We start from the raw sequence: 24,691 nt of genomic DNA on the forward strand, positions 1-24,691 counted from the left end.
GTTTTTATTTTTGGCTCTGCCCCTCGCATGGGAGTCGGAGTGAAATCTGGAAGGCTGGGAGACCAAACCTGGTGCCGCTCCCATTCTGCATTCAAATTTCCTCCCCTCTCCTGACTGAGGTTTTGTTGTCGAGCAAGATTACCTTGCCTTAAGATGAATTCTTGTGCAGGAGGCAGCTAGAATTCTAGCTGCCCTGCCCCACTGGTGTGCTGGAAATATTTGAGCCCCAGCAGCTGGGACCTTCCCTCCATGTACAACTGGCAATTGCAGCTGGAGTTGTTAACAGACTGGGGAATTTAACAGACCAAACAGAGGTGAAGAATGACAGAATTCCATCCTCTGCCCATGCAGTGTTCTTTTTACTGATACAGAAGGCTTCTGTTAATAACTAGGTGGGAACAGGACTGCCTTTTGTGTCGCATACTATTTCTTGTTTTCATATTTCATTATGGAATGCTTCATAAAAGAAGCAAACACAGAGAATAATATAATGGAAAGCTGTTTTCCCATTGTCTAGAACTACAAAAGCCCTAAAGTTTGACTATATTTGTTTGATTTCTTTTTCTTTTTTTTTCTTAAAAAATAAAATGTTAACTTAAAGCCCCTTGTGTATCCCCTCCCAGCCCTTTTCTTTCCTCTTCTTTCCCTCCTTTCCTCAGAATTTTCATAGTTATTACTGTACATATTTTATACCTTGGATCTCAGTGTACTTATAAATAATATTTAGTATTGTATGAAGCTCTCAAAAGTGTATGTAATAGTATTATTCAGTACATATAATTCCACAACTTAATTTTCTCAATCTTATGTTTTTGAGATTTATTCATCTTGGTAAACATTGTACAAATTTATTCTTTTTTTTTTACTAGAGTGTAATATTCCATTGTATAAATATTTTGCAGTGTGCTTTTGCATTCTTCAGTTGATGGATAGTTAGTTTTCAGATTTGCCCTGTTATAAACAGTGCTGAGGTGAACTGGAACTTTCTTGTCTCTTGTCTCCTTGTGTACATGTGCAGGAACTTCTCTGCAGTATATATACCTGTAAGTGAAATTGCTGGGATATAGAATATGAATCAGCAATTTATTTTTAATCTCTGGAAAATTTAAACTTTGTATAGTCATTCCAGAAAGACAGACTAAAATCTTTTCAAATTATACATAATTAGTCTTCACTGAGAATGAGAGTCTGATTTGGGTGGAAGCAAATCAAAGAAACTCATCAAGAGCAGTTACTGCCCTCCCATTCCTCCACCACAAATTGTGCTGAAAGGATGGGAACCGTAGTCAATGAAAAAGTCTGCTTAGAACCTAGGAATTATCATTGCCCATCAGTGCCACGGACCAGTTAGCCCAATATTCTATTGTTGACGGTGGCCCCAGGGCCCTGCCATAGGGAGGTATGGTTGTCTTGCTCCCTGAAGGTTAGATATCTAATGGTTTCCAGGTGATATTGTATGATTTCAGCCTTCTAACCTGCTTCTCTAGGTGTTTGCTGAGAGCAAGGATGAAATCGCGTTAGTCCTTTTCGGTACAGATGGCACTGAGAACGCCCTTGCTGGTGAGGACCAGTATCAGAACATCACAGTGCACAGACACCTGATGCTGCCGGATTTTGACTTGCTGGAGGACATTGAAAGCAAAATCCAACCAGGTTCTCAACAAGCTGACTGTATCCTTTTTCAGCCAGAGAAGACTCTTAAGAAATTTCCTTTAATCTGGGGAATTGTAATCTAGTTTGGTGAGGTTCTCTAAGAGTCCTAGCTCTGAGTATATGGACGTTCTTGGCTCTGAGGACATGGAGGTGATGTGTGTTAGGACTGAATGTGAAATTCATTAGGTTGGGTTGGGTGCCTGGACTCCACGCCCTGCAGTCACTTGCTCCTTCTCTGCACTAGTGACATTGAGAGGTTGGGAGGTATCCGAAGGGGGTGTACGTGTTGACTATGTGTAGAGGGTTTGGTGGTGGCAATGGTTGGAAATGTTTGGACGTAGAGAAGATATTTTTAGAAGAGTATAGCATTAGCATTCTCCTGGCCTTCCTGGATGGAGGATATTTGTATGCCAAAAATCAGACTGATACCCAAACTGTGAGACTAACAATTTCTTCCACAGGTGCCCTGGTTTTAAGGGGTTCCTCTTATTTTTCTAAACAGTGGTGCCATCCCTGGTCACTGGGAGGTGCTGCTGTGCTGGGAGTGACTTACAAATGCTACATTATGGCTCACTTCATGTGTAAGAATGGACTGTAATCACAGAAAATGGGTCCTAGATACTGTAAAATGGCATCATAATTTTTCATTAAATGAGCGGAATATGTCAGATTACCTTTTGGTTTATTTCATTTTTCCTGTTTATATGTTTCAGGAAGTGTACTTTGATTTATAACATATATGAATATATGTTAGTGAAATAGACTTGGAAGAAGGGCACTTGGGCAAGTACTTTTAAATCATCACACCGTCAGCCCAGGGTCCACGATTTCCAGCACTGTGGATTTCACTGGAAAAAAGTTGCATGTTCTTGGGATAAAGGGACTGTTTGGTGTTATCTTCTGCCCTTAACTAGCTGAGTTCTGGATGCCCTCATTGTGTGCATGGATTTGATTCAACAAGAAACTGTGTAAGTATCTCAACTGAAGAGGGTTGGAAATGAGCCTTTCTGTGTGGAATCAGACCATTTGGAAAATGAACCCTTGCAAGCCTATAATTGTAGTACCTGGGAGAGTTGCTTGTACGTACCTCTGTGGAGGCTGGAAGGGGATCCTTTTTTATCGTAGTGACCACATCTTTAACTGAAGTTAAATTTAGGAAATCAGAGACATAATATTTCCATAATGCTCAGAAATTTTGCCTAAGATGTTCAAAGTATGAGTCACGACTGGGTTGATTATATGTTTAGTAGGAACCTAGCTGAGCATCTGCAGCACACGGGCTTCTAGAATGTAATCACTTTTGTTAGCTGGAGCTGGATTCATTCCTTACCCTTTTTCTGCTCAGTGACCAAGTACATTTGAATGTGTAGGAAATAATTCAGGAGAATGATTTCTTAACATGCTAACTCTCTCTTCTAGAGGAAAGAAGTTTGAGAAGAGGCATATTGAAGTGTTCACTGACCTCAGCAGCCCATTCAGCAGAGATCAGCTGGATATTATAATTCATAACTTGAAGAAATCTGGCATCTCCCTGCAGTTTTTGTAAGACCGTAAGAATAATATTTGCAGACAGATCTTGAGCTCTGATAATGCAGTGATAGGACCCCTTTGTAGAGCACTCGGTTCTCAAGAGTCCTCTCTGCTCTGCGTCAGAATCTGTCAGAACACTGACTTCAGCCAACGTTCATTGATTACTCTCTTGTGTTCCAGGAACTCTTCTGAGTTTTGATGATAAAGGGATGAAAGTCACAGGGAAACCTGGGAGTTTAGCTCAGTAGCAGATGTTTGCTTGTGCTGTTCTTGGACCCAAAGAATTGAGGAATTAGAGGAATCTTTTAAGGACATTCAGTTCACCTCCTGCCTGCATAGAAGACTTTACCCAAACAATTACCAGATTGGTGGTGTCTCTTTTCTTAAACAGCATAGAGAACTGTGTCTTAAAGACAGTAGATGTTTTTAGGATAGAGAGGAATGTCAACTTGGGAACGATTTTAAACACATATGCTTATTTTTAACTCTTTTTCAGATCTAAAGGATACACACACATTTATAAAATGTAATTTGCTCGTGCAAATTTACAGATGAGGTATACAAACTTAGGAGGATAATATTTTTCACAATTTGTTAGGGAGAGAGTTCCTCCTCCCCCAATAACTTGAATTTCCCCTCCAGGCACTTACTTTATCTTATATCCCTAACAGAAAATTCTTTTCACTAATCCTAAAGTTCTTTCAATTAATCCTTCCTGCAGCATCTGAAACCTGTTTTTTCTTGTCCTATTTTTGGTAAAAGCAGAGTGGTAGTATAGAATGTTGAATTATTAGTCTTCTAGGGACGCTCATTTTTCGGATTGAGAGCCCTACCAAGAATCCTCCAGCTCTGAGTGGTAAGCATACAGCTTCTTTAAAAGGCCTGCCGTGGAGAATTAAGAACCTCTCTTGCATGTACGTACCTCTTAAGACTGCTGAGGGGCATCTCCTTTCTGTAGAACTGTAGAAAAATAGTTCAGAATAACCCATCAAGCTGATACTTGATAAGACAGTACTTCAGAGAAATTAAGTGCTTTTTAAGTGACTCTTCTTTTCTTATTGAGTTGAGGTTTTCTCAGCACTTCAAAAGCCCAGCTCGGTTTCTGTTCCCTGTTCGTAATCTCAGATGCCTTTACATCCTTGACACATACTGCACTTCTGTCAGTGTCATTGGAAAGGGCTACTTTTTTTTGTATGAGCAATGCTGTAAAGCAAGCTGAAGACAGAACATAGCCTTTTCTTCCACTTGCTTGTTATTTGACTGGTTGTATTTTTTTCTTGGGTAATACCCTTCTTCCTTTGCTGCAAACTTCTAGCAGGCAAAGTAGAGTTTCTGCCCGTATTGTTTGGTGTATCCCATGTATGACGGATTGTTCTAGTTGGACTGGACCTTCCTGACCTTTCATTTTCATCTTAATCGTCCCTTCTTCCTGGTTGATGCTCTGGAAACAGCAATAGCCTGGTGCAAACCTGATGTGCCGTACCCTGCTCGCTGGAAGCTCTTTTTCATGTAATGCAGGACGTGCACATCTCTCATGCTAAGAATACATAGAAAAAATGTAAACATGAAGCTCTGTTTTGATGATAATAAATAAAATGATAAAGGAATCACCTTAAAAATCCACATGGGGTGACCAGCAGGTAATTTTGAGTAAACTGAAAAGATCGCTGAATTCAACTGTTTGGGTTTCCAGGGACAAAGTCGGGTGACATGCTACAGTGGAAAGAACCTTGCTCTTTCAGTCAGATGACTGAGTCTTTGCTCAATCACTTATTAGCTTTATTAGCTATCTGGTTTTGGCCAAATTATTTCATTTCTGTAGCTTCCGTTTCTTTTCAGAAAATGGAGGTAGAAATCTCTATCCAACTAACACATAAGGATGAAATGAGATTGTTTATATGAAAACATTTATAAAGTGTCATGTAGAATATTATCATAAAACGTGTTTGGTTGGTTTACTTTTCAGTTTGTATATTGATTATTGAATATTCCCATGACTGGTAACCCCACTCTAGTTTTAGTCTCATTTCAGTCAGACAACTGGAGTGAAACACAAGAACAAAATTGGTTTTGCTTATTTCTGGCAATTAACTGGTTTCTGTATAGGAATTCTCTATCTGAAATAATGATGACGACATTGTTTGAGTTTTAAGTATTTTATATACTTTCTCTTATTAATCTTTATAATAATCTTGAGAGATCATTAATGGGCATTTGTTTGTTTATTTTTGTCTGCCTAGAATGTCACCCAGCCTTTTTCTAGGAAGCATTCCTTCCTACTTTTTAACCTCATGGCTTGAATGAGAGCTGACATCTAGATCTGGTTCCTAGGCTACCACTAATTCCTGGTTTTTTGAATTGGAGAGTAGAGGGTTAAACCCTCAGTCCCTCTTTGGTAGTGGAGTTGGGCATTATGAGCTTGAAAGTGTTCAGAAACAATGTGGAGGAAGCCAGTCTGAAAGAGTGGGGCCGGCATAAAGGCAAATGAAAATGAAATACGGAGATAGAGAGTGAGAAGGTCACAGAATCCTTGTGGTGTTTGAGACTCTGGGTTTAGTCATCCTAAGGCCATGTGCAGCCTTGCCCTTTCAATTATTTTGTTATGTTAAGCCAATAAATTACCCCCGTAAAAGCCAAACCAAAGAGACTTTGATCACTTGAAACTGTTAGAATATTGGTCAAGGTAGATAGTGCCATTTGACGGTTGAGAAATGTAAAGCTCAGAGAGGCTGACTGACCATTTTCTCATAGCTAGTGAGTGACAGTCACAGAATTGGAACCCCGTTTATTATTTGGCTTCAGAGCTTGTCTTCTTAAATACTGCTGATCTTTTCCTGATAGTTTGCCTTTCCCAGTTGGCAAGGAAGATGGAACTGGGGACAGAGGAGATGGCCATTTGCTCTCGGACCACCATGGGCCCTCCTTTCCTCTAAAAGGAATCAGTGAGCAGCAAAAAGAAGGTATTCGGATGGTGAAAAAGGTGATGATGTCTTTAGAAGGTGAAGATGGGCTGGAGGAAATTTATTCCTTCAGGTAAGACATGAAAGCATTGTTTACAACTTTCAGTTGTAAGCATATTAATTTTTCTTTTAATCAGATGGCTCCCTAATGCTTTTCCTTTTCTGGACCACTTTTGAATTAGCAGTTATACTTTAGTATTTCAATTTTTATTACAGAAATGGTGCACCAGCCCCTAATCCCTTTTTGTGAAGTTTGCATGGTTGGCACAAGATTTCTTATTTATTTCCAGGACTATGTCGGTAGAGTTTGGAAATATATAAATATAACCAACGATTTAACAAGTCAAATTATAAAAGATGAGGTAGTAGATTTCTTCTTTATGCCAAGCTCGGGGCACATTTCTTGGGCCCTTCCTTGTCATACACCTAAAAAACATTCTTAATTATAAAAAGTGGTGTCAGATCTGAGATAATACTCAATATCCTCTAATCCTCTGATTTAGGTTTTAGGAGGCAGTATACTGTAATAGAGAGATTTTTTTTAAAAACTTTTGGTCTCAAAATAGTTTGGTCAGGCAAAAACAAAAAAAACAAAACAAAAACCCCAAATATTAAGAATTTACAACCTGTTTATTCCATGTGGGCTTTGTAAAGGCAAAATGATTTAAGAAATGTGAAATCCCTGAAGTACCATATAACAATTAAGCAAGCTGCTTTTTTTGGCCATCCAATTAGAGACTGTGGGAGAGATGATCTCTTTTATCTGTATTATTCTTGGTTGGAATTGGATATACACTTATTTTGAGCAAAGAACCTGAGAGGGGTCCATAGCATCTAGAACGGTGTGTATTTGAAGGGCCTGATTTGGTAAAAGTGGCAATAGAATACCACACTGTATGGCTGTGGAGTTTCAAATTTTCAGGGATACTACTACTTAATGTTAAAGAATTAATTCCAGTTTATTAATAAATACACAAAATACAAGCATTTTAAGAAAAGTTCTTAATTGAAGTAGAGGTTCAGTTGAAGTAAAGGTTCAACAATTAGGAGTTTTTTGAGTAGCAGTAGTGTGTATCTGCTCTAATTTTTCTTCTCAATCACAATTTTCAAATATTTCTGGTGAGCTATAATTGATAAGCAATCAGCCTGCTTTTCTAAACATAGATACTATTGAAAAATTGCAGGTAAATGGGAATTTTGGAAATTGAACTGTAATTTCCCAAGGGGTTGTCAAAGGAGTCAGTGAAGAATCCTGTAAAGTGATGTTTCTTTGTCATAATATGTGTTCTAATTGTAATACATGCAAATATGTGTTCCTAAATTATTGTTCTTTCAAATTTGGATATGGCTTGCTCTAACGTGGGAATACATGTCTAAAGCTAACATATTCACCATGGTATCGTAAAGAAGAATTATAGGCCAATAAAATTACCTAAAAAAGTTTCTTTTCCTGTAACATAGCAAGGAGGGAAATTACTATGTGTTGTCCTAGCCATCTGAAGTTACTTTGATTTTAGGTCTGCCGTGAAGGTGTGGATCAGAACTTTGCCATCTGATACAGTAGCCATTATCCACATGTGGCTATTTAAATTTATTAAAATTAAATAAAATTAAAAACTTAGTCCCTCAGTCATAGTAGCCACAGTTAAAGAGCTCAGTAGCCTATTGGACAGGCATAGTTAGAACACTTCCCTCATTGCACAAAGTTGTACAGGACAGCCCTGGACTAGACTTATCCTCATCTAGAAGACATTAGAGGGAGATAACTTGACTTCTAATTGGGGAGGTTCAAACCTACTGCAGAACTCATCCAGTTGTTCTCAGATGTTACATATAAGAGGCTGGTCTTTAGAATTTCCCCTGGAACAGAATCCAAACCTCTTGATGGTTTTAGACGTGACTCATAATCAGACTAGCAATGTCCTATGAGACAGGTTAGACCTGGTTTCAGACCCATTCATTCCTCAATGAATACAAAGCCAAGGTGTACCGTAAGCTTTGGAGCAGGGTATCAGGTAGAATATCTGCTATTCATTGTAAATTATTTCTGAAAATTGGGGTCTCTTGAGGCCTCTTTGTCTATAACTCTGGATAATGTCAGATAATCCTTAGTGAATACCACAAATTCCACCTATCTCCTATGATTTTCTCTGTTGTGTTTGATTTGGAACCAGATGAAAATAGAACTGATCTTCACTAGTATTCAAATGAAGTAGCCCTCTACATTGTGTTTGCTACTTCCCAGTTCCCTTTCCCTACGCAGTGAGAAACCTAGAGTTACCTGCTTTACTTTAAGACTGAGTGTGGAGTGCTAAATTCCTTTATCCCGTGGAGAGTCATTATTTAACTCTCTCCACTGTGTGCATATACTTACCATGTCTTTTATTTAAGAGAATGGAAATGAGCTAAAGAATTGCAGGGTTGTGAACAGTGACGATGTAGGATAGGGCCCACACTTTGATATCCTAGAGCAGGGCTTTTTATCCTCAGGTCCATGGTTTTCAGGGAGTTGGTGTGTGCAAACGCATTTATGAATGTGCTTTTATCATATCCTCACAGTGTCCTTGGTCCTGAAAAAAAAAATGTTAAGAACAACTGGCCAAGTTGAAGAAAAGATTGAATAGGGGGAAGGTAAAGATGTTCCTTTTCACCTGTCAGTAAAGGAAATCAACTCCTTCCTCCTAAGCCAACTCATTTATATTCTGGCTCTCTCCCAACTGATGGTTGCCATGAGTTTTCCTTGCCATCCCCTGCTGTTCCTCTCTTTATGATCAACAGCATCTCACTTCTCATTCTAGACAACTAAATGCAATATCCAGCCCAGGTTAACATTTTAAAATTGCTGCTTTCATAATACATTTTTCTTTATTAAGTGAGAGTCTGAGACAGCTGTGTGTCTTTAAGAAAATTGAGAGGCGTTCCATACCCTGGCCCTGTCAGCTGACCATTGGCTCCAATTTGTCTATAAAGATTGTGGCTTATAAATCGGTAAGTGGTAGGTACACATTTTTAAAGAAATGTTAGCAGGCAGACAAATATGCTTATATAAGGAACTGACAATTCGTGTGTGAGTTATTCAAAACCATAATGACTGCTTCTCTAACTGCTCTCCCTGTTCATTTCATCTCTATTTAGCTTTTATGTAAAAGGCGTGCTAGCAGAGGAAGTTTTAAAAATTTTCTATAATAGGGACTTCCCTGGTGGTCCAGTGGTTAAGAATCTGCCTTCCAATGTGGGGGACACAGGTTCGATCGCTGGTCAGGGAACGAGGATCCCACGTGCCACGGGGCAACTAAGCCCGCGCGCTGCAACTACTTTAAAAAAAAAAGGAAGAAAAAAAGAATGGTCTATAATAGGGGTTGATTCCCTCCTTTTTCTCTTTCTCTCCATTGACAGTTGATTGTTAATCATGAGTTTCAGGTCTTTCTCTTTTTTTTTTAAAGAAAGAAAATGAAATGCATTAAGTTGTATCATTGTGGTATTATAACAGAAATACAGATACACACCAGAGTTCAGTTCAGGGTTTTGAAAACTCAGTCACATCTAATTTAGTTGTTAATGATCTGGTAGTAACAGCATCTAAGAAATATCAAAAGATGTTGACTTGTTACTGTGAAATGGCCTTTTGTAACATATGTACATTTGTACATAATAGTATATTTTCAAAAATGAGTTGCTTTTGGTAATTATTTGATGAAATTCCAGTTTGAGTATGAGTCTTGTATCCATGCCTCTGCATGACATTCCTTGTCTTTTTTCTTTAAATGCACAAAATAAATATATAAAAACATTTAAATATATAAAATGTACAAAATATACAAAAACATGTTTTTTATATATTCAAGTGGTTTTTTTAATATTCAAGGACTTAATTCCAAAACACACTACATGCATGAAAACCATGGAGGTACTTCAAGGCCTAGAATAGTGTCCCTGGGAATGAGAATATAGTCTCTTTCCTTTTTTTTTCCTAGTTTCTTTTTCATATTTCCTTATTGATTTCTGAGTACTGATAGACTGCTTTCCCCCTTCTTGTGTGTTGGGAAACTGTGGTAACAAAATGTAGGGCCCTCTTTTGTTAGACAATCTGAGGGTTTTGTATAGAAAGTGTTTGAATATATACAAATATTCATATTTATCTGTGGATTACCCTTGGGGGAAAATAAAATGTAGAAAGAATTATAAAATAAACTAAAATTTCCACAGTAGGCAAGAGACAACAAACCAATGTAGCTGGAGTCATTGTTCTGGATTTTTTTCTGTAAAGCAGAGAGTATATTAGGTTTTCATCTTTTGTCCATCTGAATCATAACTTTCCTTGTTTTCCCTGTATTTTTCTTTTGGAAATCAGATTCTACAAGAGAAAGTTAAAAAGTGTTGGACAGTTGTGGATGCAAGAACTCAAAAAAAAGAAGATATACAAAAAGAAACAGTTTATTGCTTGAATGACGATGATGAAACTGAAGTTCCAAAAGAGGATACTATTCAAGGTATTATGCCAGTGAGAGTTTCACTTTTGCCTAGAAGATTTTCTTCAAGATGATAGGAGGCAGGCTAGGTTTTGTATTATTATTTGTCTAGAGACACAGCTATATGAGGGGATCATGAGACACTGGATCCTTTAGGTCATCTGTTGGGTCTCAGGCAGGATGGTTCCGAGGCAGGAGTATACTTGGGCTTTCAGTCTCTCTGGGTTTTAAATGTCTCAAGTGACAGGACTTAATACTTGGCTTTGTTTTAAAGTTTGAAACTCACTAGCTAGGAAAATGCTTATATTAACATGGCTGAAGCAAATTTTTTGTTTACCTTTGACTTCCATAGCGATCATTTTTCTGAATGCCAATTTCAGGTCTTATATCCTGCCAGTTTAGCTTTTATGTAAAGGGCATGCTAGCAGAGGAAGTTTTAAGGATTACCCTTAAGGTAATTTAGGGGATAAGAAAAATTATTTGTGTTTGTTATATTGCTTTATGTTCACTAGGATCTTTAGAGTTGTACTTCATGTACTTGTACCCATTGGCTCTGTGTAGTGTATTTAGATGGCGTCTATCCAGAGGGCTTAGAAGCTAGCTGAGGGTGTCTGAATGTTCAAGAGCTAAAACGATAAGATACCAAATGATGGTTAAGATAGAAACCAGAGTCTTTATATAAATTTATCACCAGACTATGCGCTACTCAGTATAATTTTAGTTTGCAAGCCTTAAAAAAAATTTCCTTTCATCTGTGGCACTGCATTGCAGTATTTGTATATTTATATGTTTTGCAGGGGTCTTGGCGGGTGGGAGAGTGATTAAAGGTGGTGGTGGTTATGACCCCTTTCTTTCTTCTGATGGATTAGAATGTAATAAACAACCCACAATCTCTACGAATTCTTTAATTCAACTCAATAGTATAGTGTGGTTAAGAACAGAAATTTTGGAGTCAGACCTTGGTTAGAATCATGGCTCCATTACTTGCTCGTCATTTAATCCTCGTATAATGACTGGCTCATAGTAGGAAGAATAGCATGATTAAGGGCGTAAGACCAGGAAAGTAGAGGGCCTTCTCAGTGATACCAAGTAGTTGGGTGAGGTGTATTGGGCATATGCAGATTCATACTCAGGGTAGTATCTAAAAGACAATCTGCATTTTCTCTTTTAATCTTCACAACAACCAGTGAAGTAGGCGCTCTTGTTTCTATTTTACGGATAAGAGAATTGAGGTTGAAAGACATTCGTTAACATGTGCAAAATCTCATAGGTAACAAGTAGCAGAATTTGAACCCAGGGCTGCAGGAGTCTGTGTTTCTACATGCTATTCTGAATTAGGAAGGACTTTGAATGATATGCTGAAGAGTTTATGCTTAATTTTGAAAGCGACATGGAGCTGTTTATAATTTTGAGGAGCAGAGCGTCATGGGGGCTGTTTTAGAAAGATTAATAGGACATCTGAGTATAGGATGGATTGGAAGGAGAAGGGACTAGAGATGAGGGTACCAATTCTTTTGGTTGCAAGCAAAGAAAGCAGCTCTGGTTGTCTTCGACAGAAAGCAAACATTGGTGGAGCAAGGGAGAGGGAAGAGTTAAACATTGTTTCAGTTCGAAGAGCATAGATATGCAGCTTTTCTGTCTTACCTTTTTGCAGTTACCCACATACGTCCTTTGCCTGTCTTCCACTTTCTATCCCCTAATATGTAGAGTTCTCTTTTTTAGATAGAGGGACTAGTTTATGTGAGCAAAGGACTGTGGTCGTATTTGTAGTCTGTTCTCTACTCTTTGCCATGTGCAAAAGTTACAGTTACTGATTTGCCCTTTAAAAGATGAGCCAGAAAACATAAGACAGTTTTAATTAGAATTTTCAGGTTGCTCTTAAACGATTCAAGTAAGATGTCTGAAAAAACATTGGGTTTAGATACCACTCTTAATTATGTGCCATACATTTCCCTCTTAATTTCTTGTTGAAATTTTTGTTTATATCACCAGCTTTTATTAAAAGACATAGGGCTTCCCTGGTGGCGCAGTGGTTGAGAATCTGCCTGCCAATGCAGGGGACACGGGTTTGAGCCCTGGTCTGGGAAGATCCCACATGCCACGGAGCAACTGGGCCCGTGAGCCACAATTACTGAGCCTGCGTGTCTGGAGCCTGTGCTCCGCAACAAGAGAGGCCGCGATGGTGAGAGGCCCGTGCACCGCGATGAAGAGTGGTCCCCACTTGCCGCAACTAGAGAAAGCCCGCGCACAGACACGAAGACTCAACACAGTCATAAATAAATAAATAAATAAATAAAAGAATGTGAATTTCTTTAAAAAAAAAAAAAGCATATATGAAAATAGAAATATGTTTCTTTTTAATTAAATACATGGCATGTGCAGAGTGAGGGAACTAATAAACACTGGATCACAGAATCTGCCCCCAAACACACAAGTTTCTTTGTTTCTTGGAATAAAGATGCATATTCTTTTCCTTTTCATCTACGCAAGGTCATAATCCTTGGATTTTGATGATCTTTCTCCCCATTAAACATATAAGACTATATAGTGAAAGGGCATGACCTTCCATAGAGCAGAGAGGCCCTGGAACAGGGTTGGAGTTTTTTTAAGGAGCCAAGAGCCTATATCTGTAATAACCTAAGTAATTAAAAAGAAAAAAAGTAGACAATCCAGTCCCAGAAATAAAATAAATTTAAATGCAGAAAAATATCCAGCTTGTCAATTGAATGTTTCTAAATAGAAAACTTTTGGCTTCTTCCATTAGGCATTTGTATATCTCCAGCATCCATTTTTGAGAACATTTTGTTCTGAAAATCCTATGGGCACATTTCTCTGTGGGTCTCCAGGTTTCTAAATAAATGTGTTCTTGTTATTATGTTTACAAGTCATGATTGTACTTTAGTCAGCCATGGTTTATCTTTGGAGGATAACTAGTACATTGCATTTGCTACATTCTTTCTTCTAGGATGGATAATCACTAAGGTAACTAGATTGCAGAATATGCTACTTAAAAAAATATAATTAGGGGCTTCCCTGGTGGCGCAGTGGTTGAGAATCTGCCTGCTAATGCAGGGGACACGGGTTCGTGCCCTGGTCTGGGAAGATCCCACATGCTGCGGAGCAACTAGGCCCGTGAGCCACAACTACTGAGCCTGCGCGTCTGGAGCCTGTGCTCCGCAACAAGAGAGGCCACGATAGTGAGAGGCCCGTGCACCGCGATGAAGAGTGGCCCCCACTTGCTGCAACTAGAGAAAGCCCTAGCACAGAAACGAAGACCCAACATAGCAATCAATCAATCTATTTATCTTTAAAAAAAAAAAAAAAAAAAAAGAATAAAGCTGGAGGCATCATACTAAAAAAAAAAAAAAATGTAATTAGATTTTAATTGTCTCTGTGTTGTATATGTTTGTGGATCTGCCGCTTCTTTTTCTACAGTGATCACAAGGGGCAGAAATTTAATTCCGGCAAACAGTATATGGAGGCTTGATCCGGAGTGTGCATGTATTGTTAATGTATGTATAGGGCCAATTTCAGCTTGTAGAAAATGAGGCCCCATATGCTTAACAGATGCTCTTCTCTTGTTCTCTAGGGTTCCGCTATGGGAGTGATATCATTCCTTTCTCTAAAGTGGATGAGGAACAAATGAAATATAAATCGCAGGGGAAGTGCTTCTCTGTTTTGGGATTTTGTAGATCTTCTCAGGTAAAGCACGTATTTGTCTACTAATTGTAAACAAAACAGATGAGCTTTTTTCTCATTATTTGAGATGGTGTGCTTTGGATTGGGCCTGTTATTTATAATATGTTTTTCTCACTTTTAGTTTTTCTAAAATGTAGTCTGGTGTGCTGCTATCCTTGATTTTTGAAGGTTAAAAATCAAGAGGTAGAGAAGTCGGCATAAATCAGAATAGATTCAGTGAAAAGTCACTTCTTAGCTTTGGTGTCGGTCATAGCCCATAGTGGCCTTAAAGAAACAGCATCCAGTTCTTTGCTATTGTATTGCTTTCTCTAACTGTTACGTATACTGGAGTGTTTTACAGGAGTCAAGGTCTAGTTGGGTTTTGAATGACCATAGATCTCTTAGAATATCATTGATTTATGCCAGTCACCCTTCTTCTCAACGGCCAACAAAGAGGTCTAGGATGCAAAACTTGTTCATTAGTCATATGTTTTTTAGATGGCAATACAGAGATACAAAAGAGACACAGTGGAAAATGCAGTTACTTATTGAAGGCTGTGGATACCATATACTATCCAAGAAAGGGTCATTAAAGATTCCCAGCAGTCTTAGATGAAATGTTCTTGAGGTAGGCAACCAAACAGAATGAATAAGTAGAAAGTGCATCTTTTCAGGCTCTATAGGGATGAAGAGATTTCTGTTGGTTCTAGAAGAACTCAAGTGAGAATAAAAATAAAAATAAATATAACCCATTGTACCAGATTTAAATTTCTTCATGTTGCTCCAGCATGTAGTCCCTGTATAATTCAGGGTTAGAATAATTCAGTGAGGTGGGGAGAATGTTTTCCATCATATGCTCAAACTGTTAGATACAGTTTTAAGACTCATAAAACCAAAAATTGAGAGTATTTACTTAAAGTCGATACAGTTAATGGTGAGAATAAATACCTTTTGGAAGTTAAGTGTCTCTAACAGTTCTCTAACAAATTACACTAAATGTGCTTTTCTTTAAAATTATTCACTTTGGGAGGTATATAAACTTAAAATTTACGGTTCTTAATGTCAGTGCTTATGAGTCTTTTCAGTGAAACAGAACCTCCATTCAGACCTATTTGTAGAAACTGGCTTATTGGGAACTGGGTCTGCCTAATTCCAGATAGGCAGAAAAGATCTATCCAAAACTCCTATAACTGTAATTTAGGACTCAAAAAACTGAAATTATCTGTGCCATGGTAGGTGTGGGGACCTATTTAGTTAGATGGCAAAGCAAGAAAAAGTGAGCTGAAAAAGTACGTTTTCCATTTAAAAAGATTTTTATTGACTTAAAATTAACTTTTAAGTCATGAAGTGTTTTCTAAACCAACTTTCTGTTGTTTTTAAGCTCTAAATTATTTTTATCTTAAGTGCAATATCAGACAGGTACAATAAAGATAGTCATAATAGCTACCATTTATTGAGTGATTATAATATTATAATCAGTATACTAACCATTTTATATAAATTCCCATTTAATTCTTATTACAGTCCTCTCACGTAGGTGCCATGATATGTATTTTATACATTAGGAAATGGAGGTTCAGCGCTGTTAGGTAATTGGCCCAAGGTCCCCAGCTAGAAGGTGGTAGAGATGGGTTTTGAACCAGGTCTCTCTGACTCCAAAGCTATGCCATTAATCAGCTATAATCTGCCCACCAGATAGACAGGTTCGTTTTTGAATAGTGTAGTTTTTACATACCTGCTTTTGTGTATTATGTTAACAAATGCATACACGTCATCCTAAGAACAAGGTTTTTCCATATCAACTAAGGTAAAGTATAAGTATGTACCTTTTAATAAACTAGTAATTAGCTTTAAATTAATAAGATCACATAGTTTTCCAGATTCCCTTAATCTGAGGGACACTAATATTTCTGGACTGAATTAGTGTGAAACTTTTCATAATATAAAATAGGTTTTTTTTGGTTTGGAATTTTTTTTTTTTGAATTGTGACTTACTCTTCTCTTTTAAACTTTCAGGAGTCCTTTCAATTTGCCTTCTTCCATGTTGTCAGTGTTCTGGGTATCAAATTATAGGATGGATAAGAATTTAGCCAGAATTTCCCCAAATGTCTGGCTGTCCTTTGAGAAGTCATTTAGGTGCCTTAGGAAAAGGTATCATTAACTGTTCTTGAATCAGTCAAGAACTATTACAGATTCTAATAGGAGGGCAAATAAATCTATATGGATGTAGCAAACTGAAAATATAAGATTATTCCCATATTTTTTCAAATAATGGTTTTCAGATGGGGAATGGAAGTGAAGATGGAGGTATTTGGCTTATATGGGCCTCACCCCCACACCTTTGGGACTCAGTTTTCCTGAGCTGCTGTTACTGTGAAAGTGCTCACAATTTCTCGCCTTAGAGGTGGGAGGGCAGAAAAAATATTTGAGAAGCATTGCCTCTCTTATGGCACATTCTTATAAATACGCTCCAGGCTCAAGATGACATAGATCAAAGAGAAGTTGATCTTGGTTGATAGGCGCAGGTGGTTATAATATTAGGAACTCTTAGTATTCATCTTCTAGTCTCTGACTCCTCTGATACTGTGCTAGGTGACTAATTTAAAGGACACATGGTACTCTAGTCTCTTGGCAGTTCATCAATGCCTTGTCATTGCTCTTAGGATGAAGTCCAAACCACTTAACTTTGCTCGTAAGAGACTTCATGATCTGATCTTTGCTAATCTCACTCATCTAACTTTTCAGCTTTCCCCCTTGCCCTGTGGCACTGCGCTACTTGAAAAGCAGTTCCCCAAATGTACTATGTGTTTATGTCACTCCAGACTTAATCACACTGTTATCTCTGCTGAGGACACTTGTGCCCAGACTTTCATCTTAGTTCCTACCCATCCTTTAAGTGTTGACTTAGGTGTCACCATTTGCAGAAGCCTTCCCTGACACCTCACGACTGAGATAGCTGCCCTTCGTATGTGCTCTTGTAGCGCTGAGCTATAATACTGTACTCTTGTGGACCGGTAGCACTGCCTGGTAATACTCCACTGCAGCTAATTTCATATTTCTCTACGCTCCTCAAGGCAAGGCTACATCCTGTTCATTATTGTGTTATAGTGCCCAGAACAATGTTTGACATAAACTAGGCACTCATATATTTGTTGTGTTTAAGTGATTTGAACCTCAAAGAGTGAGTTGTTTCTAGTACCTGTGAATGTTTTTCAGTAAGAGCATTTTGAATGTAATTTCCTAGTAATGTGTGGCATTATGGTTTTTTGTGTTACTTATTTTGGATCGAAACCAGTTCTTTTCCTCACTTCCTCTTGTAGGTCCACATGAAGTATTTTATGGGAAATCAAGTTCTAAAGGTCTTTGCAGCAAAAGATGATGAGGTGAGTTGACAATAGGTCTTTGAGGTAGTGCCGTAGAATTGAACTGTCATTTTAAGTGAGTTGTTTGGGGCTTTTATAGTTTAAAATGACATTAGTTCTTGCAACAGCAGTGGGAAAATTCACTGACATTTAACTCTGAAAATGGAGAAATGATAAATGAATTTGTCATAGCATGAGCACAAGGCCTGAGGACATAGTTCTGCAATTGGAGATCAGGTGAGTATTAAAAACAAAAACATCTGAACAAATACATTTAAGTATGCAGATCTCATGGTCACAGGTTCAGGAAGGTTGGGGTCAGGTTAACATTTTCATTTTCATAAACAGAACATTTAGTGCTGGCTCAAGCATCCTGAAGATGAGCTTCACTGACTCACGGGACTACTTCCATCATTGAGAAATTTGTCTTATCCCCCTTACTTCTTTCTTTTCATTCTTTTCCTACATCCCCAGGAGATTCTGTTTTCAGGCTGGTTTCTGCCTGGCTAACGACCCGTGACTGGTGCATCCTACACTCACACCTGCCCTCTCTCTAAATATTTTCTATGTAGTCTTCAAGGAAGAACTTGTTATTTCCTTGGAGATTTTGATGTTAACTGGAAGGTTACCATCCAGTGTGTCTGTTTAAGACTACTTAGGTCTCCATGTTCCAGAAGTTACTTGCATTTGGAACTGGTAAACTGGATGTAGATGGCTTGTTTGGGGTGGGGGGAAGGGTGGTGGTATAAGTGATCTAGTCCTCTTTTTCTCCTCACTTCTGAAGGGTAGCTGGCTGCTGATTTAGTGAATGGATATACCATTATTCTATTAGAACAGTAAAATTAGGAGAAGAAAATGCTTGGCTTCCAATGAGTATTAAATGGATTCATTAAAGCACAGGAGGTGTACGTGAATCCTCAAATTTGAGAATCCTAGTTCATGGATTTCTCCCGAATCAAATCCTAATGGAAATCAGGCAGTTCTAGTATCTATTGTCAACACACCTTAACTGCGTTTTTAACTTCTGCTGAGGTTTTAACTCCAACTTACTGTCCCTTTTCCCAAAGAAAATTCTGATCACTTCATGTGATTGCTGGGTATGCAGTAAGGAAAATCATATCACAAAGCTGTGTTGACACATATGATTCTCTAGACTTGCTAGCTCAGGTCAGGGCAGCATTGTGACTTGCATAATTCAAATCCAGCCTCATACAGACCTTATAGATCACAGGGTCACTTTGAGTCACTAAAGAAAAAAAAATTCATCTACTGATGGCAAAGGGCTACTCTTTGGTGTCAGTTCTTGATGTCATAGTCAAAGAATAATATTAACTAATTGGGGCTATGAGATAAGCAGGGGAGTAAAGAAACTGTGTCATATGAGGACTTTGAGTAAAAGATTGCGTGGAGAAGACTTGTGTAGGTAGGCAGGGGAGTAGGAGGGATGAGAGACAATAGCCTTGTTCAGATACTTAGAGGATTATCATATGGAATAGAAACTAAACTATGCTTCCTACCAGAGGTAAATTGGAACCAGTAAGTGGTCATTTTGTTCAAGATGAAGAATTATTTTATCAACAAGGATTACTATCTCCAAATGGATTGGTTCCTTGTGAGATGGTCAGATCCCCATTCCTGTAAGTTTCTAAGCAGAGTCTCTACCAATCAGATGTTAGGAAGGGAATTCCTTCATCGTGTGGGTTGTTAAACTAGATGAATACTTTTGTTTTTCAGCTCAAATATTCTATGATTCTGTGAATATATTCCTTTTTAAAAGTGTTTTCTCTGGTCATTAGCATATAATTTTTTTTGTATGGAGAATCTAAATTTTTATGTGCTGGTTTTCACTATGTGGAAGAGAACGGGAGAAGAGAAAGGGAAGGAAATGGAGCTTTAGTTGAGTTTCCCACAGGTGTAATATGGTGTTATAGCTGCCATTCCGGACCCCATCCTTCCTTCTTTAAGTATCCCAGTTGGTCCTATCAAAGACACCCAAATAAAAACTTGCAAACAAATTGGAAGTAACCTCTTCTTTAGACTCCCATCGTGCTTATCTGGCCTCTCTTATGGGACTTGTTAGAATATACACATTCTGTACTTGGTACACATCTCGTTTCTGCTAGTAAAGAAGCTCAGTGAGATCAGGGACTCAACTTTGTTTTCTTACATTGCCTAAGATAGTGCTTAGCCAAGAGTAGGCACTAAGTAAATATTCCTTGAATTGAACTGAAAAGGTAATCAATCTATCATGAAATCTGTAGAGGATTTTGATGACTAGGTATTGATGTCATAGGTTTTTAGTGGAGGAGATGGGGATACACATAGCTACCTTTGATAAGGGTTAGCTGTAACATTGAGAAAAGCACAAAGTGTTTGGGGAGTTATGGAGAGGGAGAGAGCTGAGTAAAGCAAATCTGAAATGCAGAGCTTGTCAGTTTACTGGGCCTTGAAAATGGGTTAGAAGCTTGAGAGCCAGAGATTTGGAGAGAGCATTCTAGTGAGGAGGAAACTGTACAAGCAAAAAGCTACCGAGGTGGGAGAGTACAAGACTTGCCCTTGAATAATGATCAGCTCTACCGAGGCAGGGATAGAGGAACCCTTGGAGGTTTTTATGGAAGAGAGTGACGTGATCAGCTCTAGGAACAGGGGAGGCAGTGATGGAACAGAACAGATAGAATTTGAAAGAAGGCATAGAGGTAGAATTGGTAGAGTGTGGTGAACACTTGAAGGTGAGGGACTGTAGGGAGGCATTTCAACTTCAGGGCTTCTCATTTGGTTGACTTGGAGGTGGTGTTAGTGGAAGCAGGGAGTACAGGAGGAGAGAAGGGGGAAGACAGTAAGCTTAGTTTTGGTCATGGATAGTTTGAGATACCTAAGGTACAACTGTACGAGTTATCTACCAACTGGTAGGCGATATAAGCCTGGGTCTCGGGAGAGTTTTTTTTTTTTTAATCTTTCTTTTTTAAAAGTTTATTTATTTGTTTATTTTTGGCTGCATTGGTCTTTGTTGCTGCACACGGGCTTTCTCTAGTTGCAGCGAGCAGGGGCTGCTCTTCGTTGCAGTGCGCGGGCTTCTCATTGCGGTGGTTTCTCTTGTTGCGGAGCACGGGCTCTAGGCATGCAGGCTTCAGTAGTTGTGGCACGCAGGCTCATAGTTGTGGCTCGCAGGCTCTAGAGCGCAGGCTCAGTAGTTGTGGTGCACGGGCTTAGTTGCTCCACGGCATGTGGGATCTTCCCGGACCAGGGCTTGAACCCGTGTCCCCTGCACTGGCAGGTGGATTCTTAACCACTGCGCCACCAGGGAAGTCCCTTGGGAGAGTTTTAAAGCTGAATATACAGACTTTTGATTCATCAACTCATGGAACTGGATAAAATAAATAGTCGCCAAAGTAGAGTTTTAGAGTGAGAGGAGGAGAGAAAGGCCAAGAGCAGAATTTCAAGATTAGTTGGAAGAAGAGAAGAGCTGGGGGAGGAGTGGTGTACAAAAGTAGAATAATCAGGGCAGAGTGTTGTTTCTGAAGCCAAAGAAGGAGAAAGAGTAGAGAAAGAGGGATGGTCAGATGCTACTGATAGGTCAGGCAAATAGAATGCGGACTAAGAGTTAGGCAATTTGGAGATCATGGGGGACTTCAGAGGATAATTTCAGTAAGGAAGTGGGTCAGTAGCTTGATTAGATTGAAGAATAATTGTGTTCTAAGCAGTGAAACAGCAAGATTATTATTTCATGAAATGTAAAGATGAAGGGAAAGAAAGTTATAGATACTTATTTGTGGAGAGAGGGGCAAAGAAAGATTTTGTTTAGAGTGAGGGTGTGAATTCAGAGGAGAAGGAAAATTGAAGGAATAAGAATATAATGAAGAAAAGTTCCAGAAGGGGTACAGTAAATGTGATTAAATGCAGATGTGTACAGTGTAGCCTTAAAGTGGTTAGAGGGGCACTTAAAATCTAAAACAGGGAGAAAGTGAATAACAATCTTGTAAGTATTGTGCTGTGAAAATCCTCACGTGTTTGACATGTGTTAACGCATGCATCTTTCTTACTAGGCGGCAGCAGTTGCCCTTTCCTCCCTGATTCATGCTTTGGATGAATTAGACATGGTGGCCGTAGTTCGATATGCTTATGACAGAAGAGCTAATCCTCAAGTTGGCGTGGCTTTTCCTTATATCAGGGACGCCTATGAGGTAAGCCTGCAAATCTTATTCATATTAATTTTTTTCCCTTCAGTTCCTTTATTCTAAACAGTGCTTCTCAACCGTTAATGTGCATGAGAATTACTTGGGGGATCTTGTTAAAATGCAGTTTCTGATTCTGTAGGTCTGGGGTGGGGTCCTGAGATTCTGCATTTCTCACCAACTCCCACGTAATGCTGATGCTGCTGGTCTGTGAACCACACTTTCAGTTGCAGTGAAAGAACATAAATTATAAGAGGATGCAAAGAACTTCTCATGAAATCAAATCAGTAAACATTAACCGTGACCTTCTGTTTGCCCAGTCCAGGGACCTCCTCTCCATTCTCATCCTTCTTGACTTCTCAGAACCTAAAGGGAGGACAGATTACCTCCCTTTCTACAACAGCCTTTAGTGTGGATAAAGGTTGAGGGTGTGATTTTCTTGTGATCCTGGTGAAGTTCCGTTTTTCTAGGGCTCTCCCGTTTAAAATGCAGGTCTCGCTCCCTCGCCAGTTCCTGTCTCTCAGAGCACTCGCTGCAGCAGAAATGGAACGAGGAGGCAGATTCCTTGACTTCCACGTCGGCCTGCCTGTCACCTCGACGCCCTCATTTGTTGTGTTGGTCATGCATTTTGTAGCTATTCTTTGATGGTCTTTCTTTTAAGCATTTCTTTTATGTTGAATATTCTCTGTACTGTTTGCAGTTGTGTACAGCTAATCACAGAAATCGGAACACTTTATTCTCCACGTCCCAGACTCGAGCCGTCTGATTTTTGAAATCCTTTTGTTGTGCCACTTTCACAGTGTTTGAGATCAGCTTTAAATGTTTTCCATTAATTCGGTTGTTTCTGTTTTTACCTCCACTCTTTCTCATTAGTGTTTAATGTACGTACAGCTGCCTTTCATGGAAGACTTGCGGCAGTACATGTTTTCATCCTTGAAAAATAATGGGAAATGCACTCCCACAGGTGAGTTTATTTCCATTTTGCTCACTGATTGGCTCTAAACACAGACTGTTTTGGGGGAAATCACCTGTCTTTAGTCATGGTTTGGGGCTAGGATTTCACAGGGTGGTGTTACAGTTGACCCTTGAACAACGAAGAGGTTAGGGGCACCACTCCCCCCAGTCGAAAGTCCATGTATAACTTTACAGTTGGCCCTCAGTATCCATGGTTCTGTATCTGTAGATTCAACCAATCTCAGATTGTGTAGTAATGTACATATATACTTATAATCCACATATAAGTGGATCTGAGCAGTTCAAACCCATGTCGTTCAAGGGTCAACTGTAGTTGGATTCCAGTTACACTCATATACGGTAATGATGAAGGTGATTTGTTTCCAGTAGCAGGGATAGGTTTGCTCCAAACATTGTCTAGTTTCTCCCTTCTGACTCAGAGCTTGTATCTGGGGAGCAGCTTGCTGGAAATGGATGTACATGCTGTAATTGTGAGCAGAAGGTTTGCCCTCTACTGAGGTGAACTGACATGTGGTATCAAACCTGTGACTAGTGTCCTATGTAAAATATGATGTCGCTTTAACCAAAAAATGACAGTGCTGTAGATGCCCTTTTTTCTCTTTGCCCTTTCTTCATAGTTTACATTATCAGTCCAAGTCCTGTTGCAGGAGTTACTGGGAGCCTAATGAGAAGAGGTCTTTATTAAGCATCTGGCTGCAAATGTCACGGTGCTACCCAGAGTGATTCTCACACACACAGATCCTGTCTTCCAGAAATCTCACAGTTTAAGACAGTTATCATAAGATATACCAGTGGGCTGAATGTAGAGAACATACCAAAAAGAACACAGAATGAAGAGTAGATGTTTTAGTTGACAAGTTTAAATCTGCATCAGTGTAGGATTAGGGAGTTGTGAGGTGAGTCTCAGAACTGGTGCCCTCTGTACACTGGGAGCAGTGTGCAGGACAAAAGCTAAGAATCAAATGGGCCCCTAGGGCTTGTATCTTTACCTTCTAGAAATGAGTCTCTCTGCATCACGTGGAGCCAGGCATGGACTTAAATGTGTAGAGGGTGCCAGCGTGTTACAGTATTCTGTCTCTTCCTCTTGGTAATTCCAAACTTTAAATGAGAAGAACATTTAAAATAGAGAACTTTGCTGAGAGATAACCTTATAGATATAAATCACTCAGGATCTAAAACATTAAATATTTTTCGATCTGTTGCTTTATATTGTGTGAGTTCTGTGACATTTTTGTTTGCATTTGCTCCATTGGAAAAATGGATCATTAAAATTGTTTGGCATATTTCCCAAGTCAGCATTTATGTAGGGGTGTGTAATGCCAGCGTGGTCTGGCCTGATACTAGCCTGTCGTAGCAGATGGAAATCACCAAATATTCACCCACACAGGTACCACCTCCTTCCTATTACCGGGTGGACCCTGCAGTAGTCAGCTTGAGATGGTGCCTGAAACCTCCCTTGGAAACTCCAAAAATGGGATAGAAATGATAACATGATAAATATCTGTATGCTCGTTCATTTTGTAGTAGCTGTCCAAAAGGGATGTTTGAAAAGGTGAAGAATAGAAGCATAATGAACTTTTAGGAACTGCTTACTCTTTTCCGCCTTTTGCCTAGTGACTGTGAATGATCCCAAAATAGCACTTCAGTTTTAATAGCTGAAGTGCCATATGAATCAGCAGAATGAAAGTTACACGTGGCAGTTTAGGTAGAAGCATTTTTGGGAGAGTTGCCTTTCATCCACATTGCTTTGGGGTGTGTTGTTTTCACTGACTTGGTAGATTTTTATCGGGGAGAACTTGCTTTCTATCTGGTATTAGAGAGACATAAAGAAGAGGACGTCGTGTTTCTGCTCTCGAGGGTCCTTAGAATTTGAATGGAGTGGGGTAAGACAT

At 39.0% G+C, this 24,691-nt stretch overlaps 1 protein-coding gene across 3 annotated transcripts in view; it reads left to right on the forward strand.

Moving 5' to 3' along the window:
• Window positions 1–24,691, forward strand: part of XRCC5 (X-ray repair cross complementing 5) — a 97,636-nt gene that overhangs the window by 6,496 nt on the left and 66,449 nt on the right. For all 3 annotated transcript variants that reach the window (XR_014265322.1, XM_082467472.1, XM_082467473.1), the window contains exons 3-12: window positions 1,488–1,671; window positions 2,573–2,621; window positions 3,073–3,195; window positions 6,025–6,216; window positions 9,017–9,131; window positions 10,495–10,633; window positions 14,202–14,314; window positions 17,611–17,673; window positions 21,696–21,833; window positions 22,698–22,788. Coding sequence is in view for 2 of the 3 variants with exons in the window: in XM_082467472.1 (XP_082323598.1) it covers window positions 1,488–1,671; window positions 2,573–2,621; window positions 3,073–3,195; window positions 6,025–6,216; window positions 9,017–9,131; window positions 10,495–10,633; window positions 14,202–14,314; window positions 17,611–17,673; window positions 21,696–21,833; window positions 22,698–22,788 (1,207 nt within the window). In the remaining variant the exon portion in view is untranslated. The remainder of the gene's footprint in view (window positions 1–1,487; window positions 1,672–2,572; window positions 2,622–3,072; window positions 3,196–6,024; window positions 6,217–9,016; window positions 9,132–10,494; window positions 10,634–14,201; window positions 14,315–17,610; window positions 17,674–21,695; window positions 21,834–22,697; window positions 22,789–24,691) is intronic.

This window comes from Balaenoptera physalus, assembly GCF_965194825.1.
Source record: "Balaenoptera physalus genome assembly, chromosome: 6".
NCBI lineage: Eukaryota > Metazoa > Chordata > Mammalia > Artiodactyla > Balaenopteridae > Balaenoptera > Balaenoptera physalus.